At 44.2% G+C, this 25739-nt stretch overlaps 1 protein-coding gene and 1 long non-coding RNA gene across 19 annotated transcripts in view; one reads left to right on the top strand and one right to left on the bottom strand.

The window, feature by feature from the left end:
- LOC135438178 (titin-like) overlaps positions 1–25739 on the bottom strand; it is a 123630-nt gene that overhangs the window by 70726 nt on the left and 27165 nt on the right. For 7 of the 18 annotated variants that reach the window (XM_064696382.1, XM_064696380.1, XM_064696386.1 and 4 more), the window contains 8 exons: positions 22432–24232; positions 21084–21290; positions 20861–21024; positions 18857–20494; positions 16408–17884; positions 1739–3320; positions 1446–1675; positions 21–1385 (listed from right to left, as the gene is read on the bottom strand). In XM_064696382.1, coding sequence (XP_064552452.1) covers positions 21–1385; positions 1446–1675; positions 1739–3320; positions 16408–17884; positions 18857–20494; positions 20861–21024; positions 21084–21290; positions 22432–24232 — 8464 coding nt within the window. The other 11 variants (XM_064696391.1, XM_064696395.1, XM_064696385.1 and 8 more) reach the window with 10 other exon arrangements.
- On the top strand, positions 7910–8917 carry LOC135438180 (uncharacterized). The gene is made up of 3 exons (XR_010437862.1): positions 7910–7951; positions 8279–8414; positions 8483–8917. It is a non-coding gene; the product is annotated as an uncharacterized LOC135438180 (long non-coding RNA).

Genomic DNA, 25739 nt, shown 5'->3' on the forward strand with positions numbered 1-25739 from the left:
TGAAAGGATTTGCTACTTACTTTCCACTACCATCGTTGCTTGCAATTGAGCTTCACCTAGCTTGTTTCTAGCTACCACAGTGTAGATGCCCGCATCCTCGGCGCGCACCTGTGAAATGTCCAAGGCAACATAGCCGAAGTCATAGTATGTTTGTATGCGATTGGCTGCGGTAATAGCGCGTCCATTGTGATACCATTCGATGCGCATGCCCAGATCACTTTGTGGCTCCACGCGCGCCTCAAAGTGAGCGCGTTGACCCTCCAGGATCTTGGTGGTGCCCTTGAGTGGGCCCAGGAAACGCGGTGCCTGTGTTATGTACGTTTCCTCTTCCTCGCGACGACCATAGCGTGATGCGTCCTCCAAATGCTGGATCTTTTGCAGACCACCCGGATGTTGTGTGTCCGAGACAATCTCGTTCTTCGATATGACCGTACACTGGGCCGTGGTTGTATCCTGCCCCATGGCATTGTAGGCGCGGCAGGTGTAGGTGCCAGCATCGTATATGGTTATCTGCTTGATGGTCAACGCGACGTAGCCAAAGTTATGATAGGTGGTTATGCGCGAGCTAGCCTCAAGAGGTTGCCCATCCTTAAGCCACTCCACGCGCATGGTTGAATCACCAATGGGTTCGAGACGTGCCTCGAAATGCGCATGCGCGTGTTCACGCAAATCCAGCTGATTCTGGATGGGTGTTTTGAATTTGGGCGGCGCAATGGCCTCCGGGGCCTCCTGGACATGGCGACGCTGCTGGGACTTGCGGTAGTCCTCCAATTCCTCAACCTTTTCAATGTAACGCTGCTGTTCGGGTATGCCCAGATCGGCGGTGACCTGGGAGCGCGTGTGCACGCGTATGGTGGACTGGCTGATGGCTTCGCCAATGCGATTCACGGCGCGCACGGTGTAGTTACCGGTGTCTTCGGCGCGTAGGTGCAATATGTTTAGGGAGACATAACCGAAGTTGAATATGGCCGTGATGCGCGAACTAGCGGTAATTGGTAAGCCATCCTTGTACCATTCCACACGCATGCTGGGGTCATTCACTGGGGTCACTTGCGCCTCAAAGTGCACATTCTTACCCTCCTCGAATTCACCCAGATCGCGCAGTGGACGTATAAATTGTGGAGCTTGATTCATCAACTCCTCTAAGCTCTCCTGGCGCTGATAGCGCGAGTAATCTTCCAGCTGATTGATGTACTGCAAGCTGTTCGGATTCTGCGACGATTGCTCAATCGATGGTCGCTGGACCACCGACAAAATGGCGCGCGACTCTGCCACACCGCTGGCATTGCTGACGCGACACATGTATTCTCCAGAATCGTGACCCATAATGCTCAGCAGATCCAGAGCAATGAAGCCAAACTTGAATACAGATGTGGCGCGGGCACCTGCGGAAGCATAACAGAGATTAATCAAAAGTATACGCATTATGTATCCCAGCTACTTACTGGCTGCCAGCGGACGACCATTGAGGAACCATTCGACGACCATGCTTGGATCGCCGACGGGTTCAATGCGCGCCTCCATGTGGACTCGACCACCTTCGGTTTGCTGCACATTCTGCAGGGGTATAATGAACTGTGGTGGAGGATAAACGCGATCCTCCTCGCCAGGTCGCAGATGGGGCTTGGCGCGTTCCACATGGCGCAAATAAATGATTTCAGGACCAGGGATTGGCCTAAAAAGACAAATACTTATGTAATGAAAGGGATAAATGTCTAATAGGCTTTCAAGGACATACTCAGGCTCGATAACTTTCGTTGGTCTTGGTAGATTGAGACGCCTTTGTTCTTGACTTGGTTGCTCTCTGGGAACTTCGACATAGAGTCTTGCCCGGTTCGCTGTGGAACCGGCAATATTTTGTGCGGTACACTGATACCAGCCAGCATCGGTCGCTTTCACTTGGGGTATCTCCAGGCAGGTGGCACCGCCATCGATGCCCACAAAGCGTTCAGCAGTTGATGAAATTTGTACACCATCCTTTTGCCAGGTGATGCGCGGCACTGGTGTGCCAATGGCATTGGCGCTCATGCTGATGGGCTCACCCTCGCGCACAGTCATCGTGCTGAAGCGTTGAACAAATTGTGGTGCGACAACTTGCTCTTTCTCCAGCACATGCAGCTGCGCCTCGATGGCGACCTCACCGGCCTTGTTGCGGGCCAAGCATTGTACAGCGCCGCCATCCAAGCGGCTCACGTTTGTGATCATCAGCGAATGGCTGCCGGACTCGTTGACCAGGATCTTGTGCGAAGCATCGTCGCGCACTTGACGGCCATTGATAAACCAGAAGACCTCGGGATAGGGATTGCCAGTAACACGGCAATCAAAACGCGTCATGCGTCCCTCGGTGACCTCGCGATCGTTGAAGGCCTTGACAAATGTAGGCGGCAAAGCCTTGCCAGCTTCCAACTGCTCGGCCATCTGATCCACGGGCTTGGGCTCGTAGGCCGTCTCAGCTGCCGGCTCGACGGCCAGCACAGCTGAGGAGACGACGCAGCCTTGCAAATTCTCAGCCAAGAGGGTATAATGGCCTCCATCCTTGGCATTGGCGTTCTTCACACGCAGAGTGGCGACGCCACTCGAATAAGAGATCTCATATTTTTGCGAGGCTACCAGACGTTGTCCGTTGTGGAACCAGGTGAGACGTGGTTTCGGGTTGGAGCCCACGCGGGCTGTGAAGACAGCATCAGAGCCCTCGATGAGCTTTGAGCTTCTGGGCTTCTGCGATATTTGTGGTGCTTGCGCAGGGCCCAGGGAGCGATCCAGCTCATGGGACAGCTGAGTGTCTTGCTCGTAGGTAGAACGACGCGTAATGGCCTCCCTAAAGGAGACCTCACGCAAAAGTCTATACTCAAACGTATCCACACGGAATTCCTCCTCAATGGACGTATACGAATAACCGTTGGAGAAGATGTTCTTCTCCAGATTCTGGATGGGCTGCAGTGCAGGCATTGGTGCGCCTTCCGGTTGTATATAGACACTGCAGATGGCTTCGCCGTACTGATTACGAGCCGTACACGTGTACTCGCCTTCGTCTCCGGGCCCGATCTGGTTGATCAGCAGGGACACATCACCCGTGGCCTCGTTGTAGCTCATTCGAAACTTTTGCGACTCGAGAAGTGGTGCGCCTTTTCGGGTCCATGTAACGAATGGCTTCGGGTTGCCACGCAGCCTACCTTCAAACAGGGCGTTGCCACCCTGAGCGAAGCGAGCGTTCTTGAAGATTTGCTCGAATACAGGCGGTGAGATGTCACCTTGGGCATAAACGTGTGTCAACGAGGGCGGTACATAGGTGCCTCCGACACCGCCTTGATGTTGTTGTACTGTAATATTGAAAAGGGTATTGAATATAGTTGAAAGCAGCTAAGAAGTGCAATGAAGCTTGCTTTAATGGATAATGTGATGAAAATAAAAATATGTGAGAACTTTACTTTGAAAATTTAAAAAAAAATAAAACTTCATAAAATCGACCATTAAATAATTAGTTAATGTTAGTTATGAGCAATCAAAGAACATGCTTCAGCAAAAGCTTTATACGAAATTAATGCAGTTAAATTATTACAATAAGGTTCAATTTAATATATAACAACATTCACTCCCAAAAAGTTTCATATTCTTTGCTGTTTTTAAAAAATAAATACAAATGTTAACAAAAACTTGAAAATGTTAGCTCATTGTCGAGGTTGTATATTTCTAGTTTGGATTACATATATTTAGAAGTTGGCACGCACACAAAGTCTATATATATATATATATATATATATATTCTAGTATATACAGACATATTAAATTAAAAATATATATATATATATATATATTTCTTTGTGTATATCTTGGCGCTTATAGATACTTTTCGAAAGTGTGTCATTACTATTTACATTAGTTTGTTTTCTAATTCGATCCTGTGAATGTAAACAAACAAGATCAGCTGTTAATATACACTCTCCCACTCTATCTCTCTCTCTCTCTCTCTCTCTCTCTCTCGATCTCTCTCTCTCTCTCTATCTCTGTTTCTCTTTCTCTTCTATTTCGCCGCTTAATTTCTCTCGCTCTCTGGCTACTATCTTTGTCTTTGTGCGCAGACTCAAAAAGATCGGCAAATGTACTTCGGCTATCTTCGGCTGGTAGTATAAGAGTTCTCAAGTGTTATATATCTTATTCACTCCATCCCATGACTCATGCAGCATCCCCAAAATGTAAACAAAGTGAATCGTATAAGAACTCTTATACTATTCTATTCTAATATATATATTTACTTATGTATATGTATGTCAATGCAGCGTACGCTTAGAATTTTGGCAGATGAATGGAAATATTTATAAATAGATCGAATTTTTGGCTGATCATCAATTAAGATATAAGTATTGAAATATAAGATGAGAATGAATAATTCTTGTGCTTGCATCTATAGCTACATATTCATATGGTGAGTCATACATTGAAAATGACCAAAGAATATGATTTTAGATGAATTATACATTTAATATTCCATTCTTTGGTCAATCAAATTTGATCTTTAATTTTCTCTTGATCCAACAAGTAGTTGTTCATTGGCTAATTGATGATAAATAAAGTTTAAATTTTGAAGGGAATAATAATGAAATGTTCTAACAATGCGCTGTGTCAACTCTTGGAGATATCGCAGGGGTACATTTTGTTATTCAGAAGCTATGCATGCTCGTTTTATATAAATATTTATGCTCTGTTATTTAGAAAGTGTTTACATATTACAAACTGCATTTTTTGATCGTATTTCGCGTACCAGCAAAAAATATACTGAGAATTATTAAGAAATTGAAATTTAGAACAATTATCCAAAAATTGAATAGATATCATATTCTTGATTGAAATTTGAGAATAATTTGGATTTAAATATTTGACTCGAGAATAATGGAAGTACAACCATCTTAGTGGTTTGTTTAAGATTTAAATCAAAATTTCTCTACTCATCCCATTTCATATTTTGAAAAATTATAAATGTTACTTGTAAATTCAGTATGTCATATTTGGCCCAATTACATATATATTCAATGCTAATATGTAAGATAAACACATATTTCGAACATTTAAAAGCTTAGAATGTGTTGTAAACGCATAAAATTAGTTGATGCCTTAAAATAATATAAAGAAAAATCTCATCAAATAAGCTTAAAAGTCAGGTTCGATGCCAAGCAAATCCCTATCATCAAGGAGCAAATCAAGTATTAAATAAATACATGCAAGTAATCAAGGTTTCAATGAAATGTTCATGATAAAAAGCGTTTGTCTGCATCGGAATGGAATTTCAGTAACAAGAGCTTGGAACAGCGGAGATTCTAAATCCACGGTGTGAATCCCACTGGCCAATACAGCTTGCTGAAATCCGTAAGCGAGACAAGCCGCATCGATGATTGGACATGGAATGGCATATCATGGCGTGGCATGGCATGGCATGGCATGGCATGGCATGGTATTGCATGGCAGACGGGCACAGACAGGCAGACGGACTGACCTCGTTGCTGAGTGGTGATTTGACTCCTCTGAACATGTTGTTCAGTGCGGCTAATCCTTTGCTGCTGATGCTGCTCTTGGCTGGAGTGCGAATACTCCTGGGTGGAGTATTGCTGCTGCACCTGTTGTTGTTGGTGCTGCTCCTGCTGCTGCTGCTGCTGCTGCTGCTGCGGCTGCTGCTGGTATGGGTTCGGATTTTGTCGTTGCATTTTAAGTCGTTATATATCACTATATATCATTGAAAATGACAACCAAATCGATGCAGTTGTCGACTGCACTAAAAATAAAACACCTCTCGATCACTTTACTCTCTTTTGATTTGCTTCTTCACTTTATATATTTATGTATATATTGAAATATATTTCTTTACAGATACTTTCGCTTCTTTATTGCTGAAATTGAATACAAGGCAAGATAGAAAAGAAAAATCTCATTAAAATTTTATATATATTTTCTTCACAAAACAAGCCACTAAACATTTATCACACGAAAATAGCCGTTTGGCAAAACGTTGAATTTAATTTTTGATATTTTCCTTTTCTTTTCTTCGATTTTCTTTTGAGTTTTCCCAACACATACACACATTTCTTTTCTTTCTTTTAATCTATCTGACACACACTCGAATTTTCTTCGATTTTTTCTTTTGTTTTTGACCGAGCTGCATATAGATTCAGATATAAATACATATATCAAAAAAGATTTCTTCATCATTAACATCACCAGCACCATCCATCCTTCTTCATATTCATATTCTGTGCCTCTGAGGCATTTCGGGCTATTTTTAGCCATTCGAATATTTCACTGCGACACACAAACACACTCATGCAGCCGATACAGAGACGTCTTCTATACACTATGTCGGTGGTATCTTCTTATTTTTCAGGGGCTATTTATAACATTTTTTTCTGGTATTTCCAATGCGAAAACTCTGCAATGCTCGCTTCTATTTTTTTTTTATAATGAATACACAATATATTGAGCATTATTTTTCACAGTTCTGTACATTATCACAGCTATCGTAGCCTGTAATCCTGGGCAGGATTAGCCAGGATAATGCACTTATGCACATTTGCCAAGCATAACAAAATGGATATATTTAAATATACGTGTGTATATTAGATATCATTGAATCAGATCGCATATTCATATCTATATGCACATCACTCTTTGTGTGTATGCACGAATTCACAGTCCATTCGTCGAATTGGGTGCGGACCCCACGATCTGGTGCCGAGCGATGTGCCGAATCACCCGTCGAACGCGACCGAAGCACCGCTCGTTGATTATTTTTAGATATTTAGCGCACTGAAAAATTCTTTCGGAATTTTCAAAGTGGTTACGAAACCAAAAAATTTCATCAACATTTTCCATATATTCACAGTTTTAACACTTGAAATCGTAGTTAAAAATCGATGATTCTTACTTCAATGCGTTATCCTTGCGACGTTCTATATGTATGCTGCGACTCTTTCGTTAAAAACTCTATGCGAACTATATGGCTGAACAAATATATATATATATATATATATGTGTATAGGTACCGTATATATATATATATGTATTTCTTTAAATAATATCTATTTTTCAACTGTTTCAAGTCATAATCCCCGAGACTGAAACCAAGACGTCGATCGTTTGTGAGGTGCGAGCGAAGAATGACAAAATATCTTTGAGAACGCGATCAAATAGCTGCACAAGGCGCCCGATACGAGAGCCACACGATCTTCGTGTGCGACTGCTCTCGCTCCACATGAGATATTTTTGCACTTTCCACACGTATTGTTGTTGTGGAAAATGCTGAGAGAGCGCCAGTGCGCTACACTACTCGGTGAGGGGCCTTTGAACAGGCAGCCAAACAGCTGGCAGTGGAAACGGGGCAGCGGCTGGTAATTTGTCTTAATCTTCGAAACAGGCTCTGCTGGTTCGACTTAGTGGCAAAAATGTCATTAGCTTGACTCTTAGCTCTGCAGTTAGTTTAAGGCTTAGAAGATAACAGAAATATGTCGAAGAACCACTGAACCAAATAAACTATCAATTTTCCTCAAGCTGCTTTCCGCTGTAGCAGCTCACCGCATCGACTTTGTGTTACTTTCAATCTCATCGATCTCTATTTTAGCCTGCGCTGCTCTGCGCCCATAGTCAAAGTCAAATTGCTGTGTTTAGCCCGATGCTCAACTAGTTGAGAGCTGCCCATGGGCACACAGCACTTTGACTTCAGAAAATCATTGGGTTTTCTCTCAGTTTTTCTCGTTTCGGTTTCGGCAAGTGTTCGGCTTTTGAGTAAGTTTGCTAAAAATATAATACGATTTATTTTTGACACGTATTTTTCAACATTTTGTGTGCAGAACAAAATCAAAAAAGCAAATCTATCGAAATTCTAGATACTGTAAAAGTGTACAATGAAAGTGCACTCAGCTCTTCGAGCATATCCATACCTATCTTCCGATTCCAGTGACTAACTAGGGTACTTTTTTTTTTGTGATATGCCAGATATAATTTAATATTCTGCACATTCGACACATGCAAATGTTTTTAATTAAAATTTTTATTTGGCTTTTGAATTGCCTTTTTTTCTTCACCTTGCACCTTCTTTTCAAATTTTCCACACAATTTATTCGGATTTTGTCTAAATTTAAAAACACATACATAAAATTTGGCTCGCTGCTGCTGCTGTGCTACATATAAACTTGATTATTCATTTCGTGTCTTAATCATAGAGACCGAGATGCTTGTTTTTTCTATATATTGAAAATTAAAAAAGAAAGAAAAAAAAAACTTTCTATTTCTTTAGGTTTGTGGCAAAGCGTAAAGCATTTGCAGTCTTTACAAATTGCAACTCGAATGCGATTGAGTTGCGTTCGCTTTGGCCTTATATGGGATGCGCATTGAGTGGGGCTCTATAAGGCGACCCGGTTGGCAATGCTATTGTAAGTACATAATTTATTTATACTGCACAAATTAATTGTTAACATGCTTGGCAATTTTTCGGACACAGTTATGAAATCACTAGTTACGCTTTAAGATGAAGAAGAAAGAAAAAATAAAAAACCAACAGGCGCAGCTGCCAGTTGGAAACTGTCACTGTTCAGATACAAATGTATCTGTGGCTATAAACGTGGCTGGCAGAGAGATAAGCAAAAGCACGCAGCATATCCAGAGCCTACTTCTGAGTATCTGGCAGAACAACAACATGAAAATAACAAACAGTTAGCCGGTTCTGCAAGACAGACGCCGCAACAGCAGCAAGCGGCAGGCGGCAAGAGATTGCAGCGATGCGCTACAAAATGTATCTTGTAGTTTGCCGCCGCTGCTGTCAGCCTATCTGGCTGCCCCCTCTGACTATCTTATCGCACAAGATTTGCAAAAATATTCGCCCAATTATGTCATGACTGTAGAATGTGGTTTGGCACACAAAACAAGACAGCTGAAAGTCTTCAAATAAATCTTTTACTTTAATTAGTATTATTAATAGTATTTCTTTTTGCTTTTTAGTAATAATAAGTAGATAATAAAGGCAATTGCTTAGATTTAGATTTAGTTGCTTTTGTTGTTGCTGTTGCTGCTATTGTTGTTGGGGTTTTAGTGGCTCTTAGTTAGTTGTATTGTGTTGGGTGTTGGGGCCCACAGCTCGGTGAAGGCAACACAGTTTTTATATTTTATTGTTTGGGTGGGGCACTGCATTCAATTTACTGCAAACAAGAAGAACAAGAATAGTCGCATATCAATTAGGATCATCATTTTATGAGACAAACACATGTTGAATGATGCGGCATGCAGGATAGTTTTTGTTGTTGTTTTGTTTTGGCTTGGTGCATGCAGACCCAAAAGAAACGAAACGAAATGAAATGAAATGAATGCAACATGCACCCCCAACCAGGCAAATGAGCGACCCCAAGCAAAGCGCAAGTCGGCTTGCAGATACTTTTGTATCTTATTGCCACACAATTGCTGCATGTGTGTGTGCGTGTGCATGTGTGTGTGTGGCAGCTGGCGACGCGTTTTAATTCGGTTTGCCAGTCAGCATAAGTATTAGCATCAAATTTCGCGAGCGACGCAACCATTCAGCAAACCCAGAAAACCGAAACGACATATTGTTGTTGTTGTTGTTGTTGTTGTTGCTGGTTGCAACGAGCTGCGCCTCAAGCTGCATGCCAAGCGGCAATTTAAGTATAAAATGTCCAAATGTGGTCGTTTTTCATATCAATTGTCTATACAATTAGATACAATAGTCGTTTGCAGATGGTTAGAGGGCGATGGAGAGAAAGAGAGAGAGAGAGAGAGAGGGCAGGGCGAAGTTGAAGCTCTCTCTCCCTCTCTCTTGGTGTAAATGAAAGTTGCAATGTGCTGCGATGCGGTGCGTGTGGCTGTAATCTATATTTAGTGATTTTACATGCGGTGCCTTAAAAGATATTCGAAATATGCACACACACACAAACACTTGCACACACACACACGCAAGTGCTTGTTTGTATGCGCGTCCATAGCCCATTTTGTAGGTAGCAATTTTCCAGATCGCTGGTGAAAATTGTTTTAAATGAATGTGTTTTTCTATTTTGTTTTTTTTTTTTTCGTTCGATGCATTAGCTTATGAATTACGAATTGTTTAGTAAACAAAGCGAGCGAAAAATCAATTAAAACCGATCTTAACCCAATTAGCTGGTTTACCTGCTTGCGCCTGTTGGCCGTGCTGCAGCTGTGGCTCCTGGCTGAAGTCGGATATCGAAACAGTTTTGGTGCTCACATAGCTGATGGACTCAACTGTTGTCTCCCACTTCTGGAATGTGTTGATGGTATCGCTGCGCAGCGTACGCGTTGAGCCGCCAACGCGCTGCGGTGTCGAGGAGCGCAGCGACATGGTCGACGTGGCGGAGCCCAGCGATGAGCTGCCCGGCGACTGTGAGGCTGGGGTCGAGGATGAAAAGGATGCAGATTTGCGTAGTGGCGTTTTATGCGCTTCCTGCTGGCTGGTTGGCTGCTGCTGTGGCGGCTGCCCCTCATCCGAATCCTCGGTTATGAGCAGGCAATCCGTTTGCGTGCCCTGATCTGCAATTATGTGAGCGGCCACAATTAGAGATACGGAAATGTTTTGGCTTAATGGTTTTTATATGGCTGCATGCGCTGCATGGTTTTTGGGCTTTCAGTTCAATTAACAAACAAAGAAAAACAACAAACTATGAATTTTCCGATCCCACCCTGGCGGCTGCTTGCTGTTGTTGTTGTTGTTTTTGGCGTTTTCTTTTTGGCAATTAGCGGCAAATTTACGAACTCAAATGCTAAAATGCGTGCGCGAATTTTGTTGCTGCTGAAAACTTGGCCTCATTTTCATTAAATTGAAATAAAATTCACAGCGTTCGCACTGTTTGCTGATTTTTCCTCTTGCTGCTGCATTTTCAATTGTTCTCTTTCTCCTCTTATTTTCTTGCTAATTTACAGCGTGCGTATAAATAAATTTGGTGCCAACATTTCGGCAGTTGCTGAATTGTTGTTGCTTGAAAACTGGCAGGGTCAACGCGTGCCACAGCTATATAGCTATATAGCATATGTAAATCGGACAGTCTGTCAACGTGGGATTATGTAATTCAATTTTGTGCGCGCCTGCGATTTGATATTGAGGCGTCTCGTCTGGTTATTTGGCTAATTAAAATATATACACATTAAATTTTGTATGCTCGCTAAATGCTCAATCTGTTTGGGCAAATTGAAGTGCTAAAAGTATCTGGCACATTCCGGCACATGAGGATTTGCGTAGTTTTTCGCGATTTCTGGGCGTCTGTTTTATTACAATTCTCGTGGGCGGCCAATGTAGGAAAACAATTTTACGATGCGCTCAACTGCTTATAATATCAAATGTTGTTGGCTTTTATCCATCTACTACATATACAAATACATATTTATTTTGGCTTAAGAATAGTACTTATTAAGCCAATGTATATGTCTATAGATCGCGACGTTGACACACACTCATGCGGAAATATTTTATTATTTATTCAAGACAAGTGCCCACCGATGATGGCGGGCTCTTGGCCGAGTATTTTTCCATATAGTACTAATTTGTGAAATGCAACACTCGCCACGACGCAGTTGTGAAATTGACATTAATTATATATTTATTTATATTAGAATTCACAGGCTATCAGAAGTCTTGAATACTTCAAAATTGCTATAAGGCTGCATTCCAATCAAGGCTGCAAATTGGGTTTGAACGGGATGAATGCAATTTATCTTTTTACTTTACAGAAGAGCTTACAAAAAGAGTTTCATATAAAATTAAAAGTTTTTTAGGTAGACCTATCACCAAAGCGTAAATAACTTTGGCCCCAATATTTGCATTTATCTTAAGATATTCGATAGCTGCCAATTTTGGGTAGATAAAAAATCTAGCCCGCATCTTGCATATGAAAATATTTACGGCTTGCAATATTTTAAGTGCAACGGGCAAAGGTATATTAAAATTGAATTATTTTAAAGCTTCGAAAATATATAAAAAAACTAAGATTTGAGCTAAAAAATTTTATTTTGTAGGCTGGCAGCCCTTATTTAAATATAATCCCAATAAAAATCCCAAATCCATCAACCCATGTAACCTCTTTTAAACCCAAGTCGATATCCATGAGAAATATCTTGGGAGAGATTAATATTGGTATTATTTGATTTCCAAAGATTGGACTTATCGAGTTGTTTGTTGCCACTGAAATGGAGGCTGGCAAGATGTTGAACAATTTTAAGTGGCAAACGAAAATCTGTGTGTGACTCGCGTTGAGTTCATTTTGTTATTTTTAGAAATTGCCTAATTAATTTAGAAAAATCAGAGAAACAAAAACCATCAAACGAATGTTTGTATAGCTGCGGCATATTCATCACACAAAAATTCGTATTTTCTTTCGATCTCCGAACGGATTTCCAACAGGATTTGTGGACATTTTGCAAACGCGTAGATATAATCGCAGTAAAGTTTTCATTAGACAGAAAAACAAATACTATTAAATGTTTGGACTTAACAGGCACAAAAGCTGGCCACGCATTCGAATTGGAGAAAAAACAAAAACATTTTCAATATCGGCTGGCAAAACATAATGGTAGAGTATGTGTTTATATATTGAACAGCATGCGAAATTGGCGAATGTGCCAAAAAAAAAAATGCTGCACAAGGCCAGCAATGCTGAAAATCAAGTTGTGGGATTTTTAGTTTTTCCTTTCAAACTGAAAATTTATGCTGCCATAATATGTTGTCAGCTCGCTGCGCAGGAAACGAACAACTTTTATGAATCATTTAAAAGAAAATCTTGCACACATATAGAATAGCCTCGGTTTTTGTGTGGCAAACCAATTTCAAGAAATTATCGCGCGATTATATATTTTATAAAGAGGTGCACTAAGTAACAGATAATTGTAGAACAAGTGATTCAGATTTCTTGACTAGCATCCAAATTTTGTTGTTGTTCGTCTTGTTGTAGTTCAGGTGGCCCAAAAGTACACGAGAATTGGCAGTTTGGCACTTTGGCACTTTGGCAGGCACTTTGGGCCCACGCAATTGCCCGAAGTGTGTCATCTGAAATGTTTTTCGAATCAGCCGGCTATAAATACGCCTTATGCCAATCAGGTACTGTTTGGTCAGTGTCAAGGACTTGGGCTACATTTTGGACTAGTTTTTCGGATGCTCTGTGGCACCTTGACAGGCCTTGTGGGCCTGTTAGCTAGCGTGTGTTTATTTTGTCTGGGCTGTCTTTGTACGAATTTTTCGCATATTGCGCGGCTTGTTTCATTTCTTATTCTTGGCAAGCACTCGCATTGCACACCGACGGGCGAACACTTTGAAAATTTTAAGAAAAATAGATAAATAAACATTGTTGAAATTCAAATAAATCGCCCAAACAGCCAACAATAACAACAACAACAACAACAAGTTTGTCGGTCGGTCAGCCAAACACCCACGCAAGGCCCTCTGCTCCTGGTCTCTTAGTAAGCAAAGCAACAACATTTGCTTAAGCAATTCCGTTTTGATTATTTCGTATTTTGAAATATTATTTTTTGATGAATCGTATTGGTTTAATTTAGCGACAGCATGTTGTTTTAAAAAACACTTGAATCTCTTAATGAAGCATCTGCCACACTAATTAGCTGACCTAATTTTTAGGCTCTAAATAGTTGACAAGTTGACCCATTTCGCATTTCAACAGAAATTATTGGTACTTGAATGCAACTACTCTAAATACTCTATAACTTTTATATTCATAACTAAAGCCCACACACTTATATGTATGTATGTCCAATGATCGCGCGTGTCTATATATCATATTTAATTGACTAAAACTAACAAAATTCTTGGCATTTGCACTTAAGAATTAATGATACGCTCTTAAGCCTTGAACACAATTATATAAACATAAATTTGAAAAATTATTTCCTGTACTCAAATATATATACTATTTATCCATGTGTTTAACATAAATCAGCTAGTGCATATTTTCAACTAGTTGTTAAATAAAATTTCTTAAAATTGATATTCTGATGACAGAGGATCAACGATCAGCTAGCGCCATCTTACGCTAAAATGCACTTCGAAAGCTTTCGAACATAGAGCATAACTTTTTCGAACTGACTGCGCACATTTTAACATAGAGGGCGCCAGCAAAGCAGCTTCTGGCGCGCATTCAAATAAAAAGCGATCGGCGATCAGCCGAAAAGTTTTCATGTGCAAATTGTTAGAGAAACAAAGTTATGTTTGATTCGAATTGATTTATTTGAAATGTCGACAAAAACACAAGTAATACTATACGCCCACAGCAGTGTACGCAGTGGGGCTGCCAGTTTTGATCCATACGGTCGCAGGTGCAAATCAAAACCAAATAACAAAATTAGAGACACGCACACACAATAAAATGTAAAACTTTGGCATGAACAAATCATAAATAAATAAATATGTATATATATAAATTATTTAAATGTGTAGCTTAATATCTAAATCCACGATTTGTGCTCGAAACGTTCAAATTTCCGCTAGTGCTGGCCGCGCCCAACGGATTCCTGGCGCTGCAAACGTAGCTGCCGTTGTCATCTGCAATGAATCAAAAATGTTGCCGGAGGGATGTCAGAGTAATGGGTAGGGAGGAGGCGGGGGGAGAACGATTAATGAGCTCGCCGGGCAGTCGAATTGCAATTGCTGGGCAACTTACCCGTATAGGCCTGGGGCAGCGTTAGACGGCACACGCCGTTCCGGTATTCAATGACATGCCGGCTGCTTTGCTCCAAATGGCCACCGTTGTGCGTCCAGTTTACCTGCGGCTGCGGATGCGACTGCACAATGCACTCGAAACGGGCGGTCCCGCCCACGCCCACCGCAATATCTTTCAGGGGCTGTGCCATAGATAGAACAGAGAATTACCAGGTTTAGTAAGTTAAGCGACCCGGTTGCCCGGGCACCCGGGGGGGCCGGTAGCCGGGAGCCGGGTTAATGACTGCGCTTACCGTTATGAATAATGGCGGCCTTTGTGCCTGTTCATCGCGATTCAAATGGGCATTGACGGGCTCCGTATTGGGCAATTCCGGCACTAATGATGTTGGAGAACCATTAGAAACTGCAGATTTGGCTTAAAGCAGCGTCCATTAGTGGGATTAACACACACAGGCAAAGGCAGACACAACACAACAACGAGCATTTTTTTTTTCATTTGTTTTGATTTTTGTTAGAATATTTGCACTTTAAACACAAGACACAAAACGAAATGCGGTTCATGCAACAACAGAAACGAGCACAACTTGGGTTAGCATGCAGTTGGATGGGATTAGCGAAGAGGCACTTAAATCAAGTATACGCCGTGTGGCGCAGCTCACGACTATGCAAAGCTTAAAGCGGCGATCAGCAGCAGCTCTGATCTGATCATTTCCTGTTAAACGGTGTGATGAGTCTTAGTTAGCAAATACCCTGTACACAAAAGCAGACATTCAGCCATACTTCCCCCTTTTTCATACAATTTTAATAAGTACTGGGTATAGGTATTTAACTACTCATCACACACAATTTAAGCGCAGACTTTTAAGCAATGCTGATTGATAAATTTTGACAATCGATAGTTGTACTCGATTATCAAAATTGGTTAGTGTACGCAATCGAAGCGCTGCTGCTGAACGCTATTAACAACAATTACAACAATAATGTGTCCTAGACTAGTTGACAACATCGATAGATAGCCAGTTGCCTGGTTTAGATTGGCTTCCCGCTGTATCTGTACCTGTGCGCACCATCTGATCGGGCGGCAGACGCGGCGCCTGCGCGTGCAGGCGATCTAGATGAATGTCGAGGCTGTGGCAGCTGGGCAGACTGTAGCGCTTCTGGGCGAAACGTGGCCCCATTGGCGACCTGATGCGGCCATAGCCGCGACGCTGTGTCTCGCTGTCGGAGCTGTAGCCCTGGGGCGTGGCACTGGCACTGGCACTGGCGATGGGCGTGGCCTGGGTGCGCTCGTGCTGCACGGGTATGACCAATTCATTGCCAGCGGCAAGCTTCAGAGGATACGGCGAGTGGCGGCCATTGTTATGGATGGAGTTGTTGGCGCCTTTGCTGTTCCACTGGCTGCTCACAAACTTGTGACCCTCGCCGGGAAAGAGTATGCCGAACTCATAGCCAAAGTCGTATTTGAAATAGATTAAACCGGTATTCGGATCGACGCATTTGGTGCCTGGTTAATTGTTTTTTTTTGTTTTGGGTTGACAATTGGAAAGGTTTGTACAAAACTTAGAGATAACATATACAAAAATGGTTTTATGGGCAGTTAGTTTGATGCGCAAAAAGAATTTTTCAAATCTTCAATCTCAAATCTAAAATCTCAACCAATTAGAATGGAACCAATTTGTGTGTTTTGGGCATGCAACGCCCATTTCTACAGTCAGTTTGGTATTCAGAAAAAGCTTCACTGTACTTACCGTATTGCGAGACACGCGACTCATCCCTGTAGGCCTGTGGCTGATTGCTGCCCTCGCTGGGCGCGCGTCTGAAGCCCGGACGGAGAACGTGACCATTCGAGCTGCTCTGCTGGCTCTGCATGTCCCTGCTGACGTCTTCGATGAACTGATGTGACTTCTGTAGGAACGTGGAGCCCATACGCTTGCCCTGACCCTCGGCCTGCTCGTGCAGCGTGCTGTAGCCGTAGCGCGGCAAGGTGCCCGCTCGCAGATGCTGCTGCTGATCCGTCTGGTCCAGGGAGCCATCCTGCTGCCGACTGCCGTACTGCTGCTGCCTCATGGTGCTGTTGCGATTGAGGGACTGGGTGCGATGCTGTGTGGTCACCGTGCTGCCGCCGCGTTGCTCCTTACGCAACGTATTCACATCCACCTGTATCTTGCTGGGCATTTCCGGGCCACGGTCGAACTCCATGGGCGAGAGCACGCGCTCATAGGTGCGCGGCAGGCTGCAGGAGCGACCCGCGGTCTGCGGCGGAGCCACACGGCGATAGCCCCTGGTCAGGCCATCGCCGTAGGGTGACCAGAGCGGCTGAATGCGTGCGCCTTCCACTTCGCTCTCGTAGTCGCTCTCCCGAAACTCGCCTGGTATAAATTTGGTGGGCGTGGCCGGCGGCGGCAAATGCGATTGACGCGAGGGCGTGCGACTGCCCGCCGGGCTATAGGGGAACGGCTCCAGAGCTGGTTGTGGCTGCTGCTGCTGCAACTGCTGCTGCTGTTGGCTGTCAAAGTGAATGACGCGCTTGGTCTGCTGCATATTGACAACCCGCTGGGAGCTCTCCGTAGACTCGTGCATCTGCATCACATTCTTCGTCTCGTGGGCCACCTTGGCCATGTGCATGGGCGCACCTGCCACCGCATTGTAGTACATGGTCGGGCGTGCGCTGGGCAGCGGCTGCTGCTGCTGTTGCTGGGTGGCGGCTATAAACTTGGCCGCCACAGGCTTCGGCTTGAAGACATGTTGCTGCTGCTGCTGCTGCTGCTGTTGCTGGTGCTGACTTGTCTGATACTGCTTGGAGCTAGTCTCGGTTTTGATCTCGTGGCGTATCTCCTTGCCAATGGGCTCGAATTTGGGGCGCGTATAGCTGCCCAGCTGCTGTGGCGTCGGCTCAAACTCCATGGGCGATGGCGTCACCACAACCACCGGCGACTTGTGACCATTGGCAATGTTGGTGCGCGGTGTGGGCGTCGGTGGGAATACCACGCGATAGCCCTTGATATCAGAGTCCGATTCATTGGCGCGCGACACCGAACGGAAGCGCTCGTCCACCTCGCTGCTGTAGTCGCTGAACTCCGCCGCCGGCGTCTTACGCTGTGCCGGCACTGGGCTGGACGTCACCAGGGGCGTGGCATTCGATGAGTACTTGGTCTCGTGATGGGTGGAGCTGCTGCTGCTCTGCTGCATGTTGCTCGACATGCTCGACGAGGTGTATTTGTAATTCTGTGAAAGAGAGCATTACGATTAATATTCAAGATCGCAATTAAAGGGAAAACAAAGTCACAAAACAACGAAAAAGTGTTAGATATCAGGCGAATGCATTAAAATAATTAGGTATTTGGTTTAATAAATATACACATAAATATGAAAATGGTAAAAGATTATAGCACGAAAATGCACGATAAGGCGAATCATTTGAAGGAAACTAAAATAAGATGAGATATTCTTTTTTTTGCCTTTGTGGACTTGTGCTTGAGAAGTATAATTAGAGAATCAATTTCTTTCCGACTGATTGCTCTAAGAATAGTAGTGTGCTTTAATAGGGGTTTGTAGGTATTATAGATGCTGAGTATGTTCATTTTCTACCGATTGTTCCTATGGCAGCTATATCATATAGTGTTCCTATGCTGACAAGCTGCTCTTGAGAAACAGTGAAGCTAGTATATGACAAGATTTTTAAACAAGAATTTGATTTGATGCCCGATTCATACGATATATTGTTTCGATCGGCCCAAGTCTGGCTCATGTACTGCCTGCAAAAGAGAGACAGGCCCATGCAAAGTTTAATAATGAAACGCTGTCAGATCGGTTTAAATCGAAACAGACAAACGGACATGATACTAATCAAGGTGTATACTTAACGGGTCTGTACACGTCTTTTACATGAGCTCTACAATGGTATAAAAGTGCAATATCTTTAACATTTAAATGGGCTGAGCAAACGCAATGTTAATATGGCATGTTGAATGAGAGTTAGGGGCAAGCCAGCTTATGAGAATGGTTAGACAAGGATAACAACAAGAGAGAGTGAGAGAGTGAGGGAGCGAGGCAACAACAAGGTGACAAGGGGAACAGGACGCAGCCAGTTCCAAGTGCTACACATAACAACGACAACAACAACAATGACAACAACACACATATATATATATATACGGTAGTATATATAGAGTCTAGTTTAGAGAGATCTATGCGAACCTTCGCCTCCTGACTGTAGCTCGATTGCGGCGGAGCCTGAGGTTGGGGCGTAAAGTAAAGCTGCGCCGGTGGCTCTGGCTGCAGCTTGGCTTGCGTTGGTGCAGCGTTCGTCGCTGTCGAGGATTTGGTTTCATAGAAGCTACTCTCCGACTTGCGATAGCTGGAGTGCTCCTCCGTGTCCGCTGCGTAGCCACTCGACTTGAATGATGTCTCCATGGTGGCCTGTTGCTGGCGCGCCCGATTGCCCGGCTCATCGGACTCGCTGCCACTGTACTTGTAGCGATCGCTCTCGTAGTCGCTTTCGTAGTGTGCACCCAGGCGACCGGGCATGACCGGCGGCGGTGGGCGGTAGGCGGAGCAGTTGGATTTCGGCGGCGTGACAGGCGTTAAAGTGGGCACCGAATGCGGCAGCACCTTGCTGGGACCCTGTAGGAGATTCTGTTCTAGTTTCTGCTCCATGCTCTCCACCAGCGAATGGCGACGCACTTCCTCCGGCTGCTTGGGAGCATAGCAAATCTCTGGCGGTGTGCCCGGCTCAAGTTCAATGTTCACCAATCGGGTAACTGCAGCCGGTGCGGGCGTCAATGATGGCGGCTGCGTTATAGTTTTGGCCACCTGCTGCACCAGGAAGGGCGCATTCAGCTCCTTGGTGGGCGTGGGTGTGGCCAGCTTGTTGATGCTGATCTGCTGCTCTGTCTTCTGCTCCACATCGCTCGTGTAGCCAGCGGTGCCGCTGGGCGTCCACAGTTTCGACATGGCCACGCCTTCCGCCGATGGCTTCGGCGATGGCGAACGCGTATTCTGCTGTGCAGGAGTCGCCAGCACCGCCGCCGGACGCACAATAGGCTGTCCGTAGTCCACCTTGATCTCTTTGGTTAGTGTTGTTTCATGCTGCACGCTCTGCAGGTTGAGGGGCGGCGGAAAGACGGGCACACCGCCTTGTGGTGGTGGCTCCCTTGGCTGCACTTCCTCCAGTATCTTGATCTTCTCATGGATGAGCGGCTGCTTGGGCAGCTGCTTCTCTGTTTTGGGCGTGTAACAGAATTCTGGCGGTGCTCCTGGTATGAGATTCATGCTTCTCAGCTCCTCTGACAAAGTCTGAGCCTGCGGCTGACGCACCACCGTCTCCAAAGGCCGACGTCCCATAGGCTTGGGTCGGGTTTCCTCATCAATTTTCTTGAAGTACTCAAAGGACGAGGACGATTTATGTTCGCTGGTGCTGCTCTCATATCTGGTGTTGATTTGCGTCTGCATCTGCGCTGGTTGTTGTGGTTGTGGCTGTGGCTGCTGGCCAAAGGTCGTGGCCACAACGGGAGTACAGGGCTTGGGTGGCACTGGCGGCGGGGTTTGTGTAACTCCAGTTTTATAACTGGCCTGTGTATCGGTCTGATCCATGCTGGCAGTGTTGTTGTTGTTGGTGGTGTTGTTGGTGGTGGTTGTGGTGGTTGGTGTCTTTGGTCGCAGATTCAGCTCGGGCAGGTCTAGATTTGTCGATTTGTGCTCTAGACGCATCGTTGCCTCGGTGGTGCAACGATGCTCAGTGATTACTTTCGACTCGGACAGGCCATGCAGATCGTTGGCAGTGGTTGCATCGGTTTGATTGGTCTGATATGACTGGGGCTCTTTCTTGAAGTGGTTCTATGGTGGTACGATTGATGATATACGATATGTGTGTGTGTATAGTATATGTTGTTGCATGAGAACCCATGTGTGTGATGAGCAAAGCGAAACGAACAACGTCGAAATCAATGAGAGAAGAAATTCACAAGATTTGTTTATTATAAATATATATATATAAATCATGTCAAGAACGTAACAAGTCGAAGAAATAGTAAAGTATAGTATAGATTCGTATAGAATAGATTAACAGTTCGATACAGTCAAATATATGTGATATGTAGGTGGGAGGATAGATAGATACCAATTGCAGTCATAATAAGATCAATACAATATCAGATGGATAATGCAGAATCGTTTTTATATATTGAGCACATGCACACTTACTTCAGTTTTGAATTCACTGGCTGGCGCCTCATATATGATCGTCTTGACCACCTCCTGCATGCGTTCCGGCGATGGCTCCAATATGGCACAGTCCGCAATGCTCTTGGCCTCGCCGCCAGCATTAGTTGCCCTTACCATATACTTGCCCGAGTCCGTCGTTTGGGCTGCATGCGAATGAAAAGCTAGTTGAGAGAACCCTAAAGAGCACACCAGAAGAGCTCACCTTTCTCGATGATCAGCTTGTATGAGTTGCCCTGGGCAAGCAGGCGATGCTCTGAGATGCCAGCATCCTTGAGGGGTTTATCGTCCTTCAGCCAAGTGACTGTCGGATCCGGCAGTCCAGTTACTTCCACTTCCATTATTAATCGCTCGCCCTTCTTGCTAACCTGCGCCTGCAAACGTCGGCCAAAGACTGGCGGAAAAATGGTCTCTGCACGACGGATAGAAGAAGGCAATCGTTAGAAGAATTGGCCAACAGTTGCGGTCCATGTGTTGTGGTTCACTGTGGCTGCAGGCCACTTTCAGTTGAAAGCCACAACACACAGAAAATAAATATTAGCTTTTGTATGTCATTGCAACAGATCTTAAAGATATCGCAAAAATAATTTACTTGTACAGCCGTCCAAATGATCAGCTATAATGAGTAATTCGTGTAGACAGGCAGTAAAAATAATTTTCTTTTTGTTTTTCTTTTTCTTTTTTGTTTTCAAACACATTTCAGCTAGCCACCCAACCACACACGACGACAAATCCGCGAACAGCGAGTAAATGAACAAAAACTTGTGTTCAACAAAATTTACATAATTATTGCACACTTCTGCCCCACCCAAGATCCACTCGCTCACCCCCTAAAGCCAAACGCGTACCAAAAGGCAAAAGAAATAAATAATTTAGAAATATCTGTGTAAGAAGAAAAAACTTTGCATTGGGCAAGATTTTCCCCCTTCGGGCTAGCAAAAGTTTTGAATATAAACAAAAACAGCGAACGCCAATAAAAACTCATCAATATGCGAAACGGTCGGCATTGACGTTTGTAGATCTATTGACGCCCCCAACAATGACACTTTAATGCTCCCAACTGATTGATGTGGCGCAGGGACTGACGGACGGACGGACAAGTATTGACATACGATATAGGCCATATGTGTGTGCCCTATTTTTTATGTACCACACATTGGTTAGCTCATTAGAGCGCAGAACTTAATTAAAAACTTTTGTTAACATTATCAGTTCTCTTTAACATAAATATTTTCAGCGTCACTTTAACATTTCTACAAACTGTTATAAGTATATGCAGTATATTCCACATTACATTACAGCACGAAATTTGGTTTAAAGGTGTGTTAACATTATTAGTTGACTTTAACATCAATATTAACAGCGTCATTTTAACATTTTTACAATCTGTTATGTTTTAATACAGCTCATATATATTCCCTGTTTTGTGTACTCCACATTGCATTAGAGCTCGAAATTCAGATTAATGTTAACAGTTGTCTATAACATCAACATTAACATCGTTACTCTAACATATTTCTAATCATAAAGTTGTTAACAATGACATTACTTACTTTTCACCACCAGATCCGCTGTGCTAGTGGACTGTCCCACCGCATTGGATGCGGTCACCGCATATCGTCCCGCATCTGCCACGCCCACTTCCTTTAATTCAATAGTCACACGATTGAATTTGTTGGATATTTTTGTGTGTGCATTTTCAAACAGCTGGTCGCCATTTTTCTCCACCTTGATCTCAGGCGAGGGATAACCATCATAGATGGCCTCCATGCTGACATTGACGCCCTGATCCACAATCTTGCCCGTTAGGGGCGTGGTGAAACGCGGCGCTATCTCCTTGCGCAGTCGCGTGGGCGATTCGGGCATTGTCAGCGCTGGCAGTGGAGCAGCTCCATTGGAGGAGGACTGCACCAGCGTAAACGATTTCTGCTGCACACTGGGACTGTTCATCTCCTTGCTCTTGTGTAGCTCTTGGTATTGATGGCTCTCGACAATTTCCGGTCGCTGTTGTCCAAGCTGCTTGAGGGACTGATCGATGTGCGCCGAGGAATGATGCACCTCAGTTTGTGGAACATTTCCCTCATAGGAGTTTACCTGGGATGTGGAGGTGGTCGTAAAGGTTTGCTTCTTGATGGTCACGCGCGAAGATTCAGTATTATGCTCCTGGGTCATGCTCTGCACATCGCTGGAGGCGGGCAACGGACTGCTGCCAATGATATTCAGGAAGGCCACACAGGTGGCTTTTCCCGCCTCGTTCTCGGCCATGCAGCTGATCTTGCCGACGGCATCGTGGGTCAACTGCTGTATGGTCAACACCTGACGGTCACCGCTGGTGGAGACCAGAAAATTGTGTCCATGCACCGGCTGATCATTGAAATACCAATGGACCTTGGGCGTGGGCTTGCCCAGCACAATGCACTCGAACTTGACCACATCGTCGATTTGCGCCTGCTTGTCACTGAAGAGCTCCTTGAACTCGGGGCACAGATGTCGCTCGACAATTTCTACCGATGATTGACTGCTCCGACGGTTCTCAGGGGCATTCACGGACTTAACAATCAGATGCGAGAAGCACTTGGCATCGCCCGCGTTGTTCGAGACCTTGACCGTGTAGACGCCTTTGTCGCTGGCAGCCACATTATTAAGAATCAGCTTGAATATGCCCGCCTCGGCATCGCATTGGGTGGCGACACGATCATCCAGCTGCAGCTCCTTGTTGGTGAGATACCACTGTGCTCTCAACGGCTGATCGCCGCTGGTCTGCACCTCCAGCACCACCCGCTCGCCCTCATCGGCGAGCACATCGGAGAGTAGACGCTCGAATTTGGGCTGCGTTTCCTTTGGCAGTGATTGACGTTCGATATGTGCTCGGGTTGCTGGCTCCGACATGTTCAGCGGTGTCACCTTCAGGTCACAGCTGCTTGACGTTTCACCCGCCGAATTGATGGCAACCACTTTATAATTGCCCGCGTCCTCTTGGTACACCTCCTGGATGAACAGGGAGCAGCGATCACCCTGGAACAGTAGCTGCACATCCGCCGACTCCTTGACGGGTCGCTCATTGTGATACCAAATGACCTCTGGCTCCGGCTGACCCACAATCACGCAGTCCAAGCGCACGGGCTTGCCCTCAAATATGGAGACATCTTTCAGTGGGATGTGTACCGCCGGCCTGATGGGCTCAATATCGCTGGCCATCTCAGAATCGGACGTCTCGTTTGGCAGACGACCCTTGACAATGATGTTACAACTGCTGTAAGCCTCTCCAGCTAAGTTCTTGGCACTTAATACGTAGGATCCGGCGTCGTTGGGATAAGCTTGGGGGATTGTCAGCGTAACGCGACCGTTTTCGTACTGAAATTTTTGAATTGAAAAATTGAAATGTATTAAGCATTGACTGCGGCGAGCATCTCAGTGTGCATATTCACCACGTGTTGAATAGTGAAGGCGACGAGGCCTTGTGTTGAGTTTCTAGACTAATGGCTAATGCTTTCAATTTGTGCCAGTTTTTGTGCTCTTTGTATGCTTTTTTGCAATTTAATTTTCATTTTACACCCATCCCCAAAAAACTTATTTATGTTTGGCGCGCGGATGCGGTGTCTGTGTGCGTATCCGGCGCGGGAGTCTACTAGCGAGAGCTCCAGAGCCCCCTCACCCCTTCCACATAATATTTGGCTGACGTGCTGTTTATTTTGGTAAAGAAACTGGAAAATGCTTTTGTTTAGCCCCACAAATTGCAGGAAGCGTCTGAGTACAGGTGTTGTTCCACACTGGGGCAGCACCTCACAATACTACAAAAGTACAATAGTAAAATGTATATCTAATCGGATAATTGCATTATTTAGTATATAGACCGATCGCTTAATTGTTTAATCCGTTAAACGCAATGAGATCATGTTTGGTTTGTCAAAAAGGCAATTAAAAGCAATGAAATCATTTTGCTTTTGGCCAAAAGCGTTTTTGTCTTCGTATTCAAATTGAAAAAAATTAAATTAAAATTTTTCACATTGTATATAGTATAGATATACATATACACTATATGTGTCTATACATACATGTTCCAACGAACAACGGCGCCCACAATAAACAAATTGGCTGACAGCGCCCACGACGCACCACAACGAAAGATGACTGTGGTGAATTGGATTTGCGCCGCACCACACGGCTCGTTGCAACTGGCCGCAAAGATGATGATGCCAAAATATTGCAGCTATATGGCTGGCATCGTCTTAGCCTGTAATTTATGGTTGTGCATGTGCATCTCCACTGTCTGGTCTGGTAGTGTGTACTATGCGTCGGCGTATTTTTAAAACATTTGCCTTGAATTTTGTGGTTTTTCTAATATTTTTGGTTTTTTTTTTCGCAATAAGCTAGAGCAGCGCCTATCTAATGAAGCTAATGATGGCACCTCCTCCCCTGCTGCTGCTGTTGCTGCTCTCTGGACACACGCAACGCTGACGTCAGCAGCGAAAGCGAATCAAGATATCAAACATGTTCATTGAATATTCTATGGAACTATACGCAGAGTCGTATAGTATATGCCTATGTACATGCAACGCCCACCCGCAAGATTTTCGACTGCTTTTATTTCGCAGTTCCAGCAAAGTTTGTTTATATAGCCGAAGATATATGTATATATGATTTGGGGGGAACGCGCCATCGGGGAATTGTACTCTGTGCCATTTCTTTTTCGCAAATATGCAAACATTTTTCTTATATGCCAGACAGAATGAGTGTAACAGTTGGGCATGGAATTCGAATATTTATATATATATATATATATATATATATATACAATTTCGATCCCTAGGGTTTCAGCAAAAGACTATATGGCTATATGTAGAGCTTGGAGATTATTGCC

This window comes from Drosophila montana, unplaced genomic scaffold, assembly GCF_035044405.1.
Source record: "Drosophila montana isolate Dmon_TW-CO22-7 unplaced genomic scaffold, ASM3504440v1 contig_3847_1, whole genome shotgun sequence".
Lineage (NCBI taxonomy): Eukaryota > Metazoa > Arthropoda > Insecta > Diptera > Drosophilidae > Drosophila > Drosophila montana.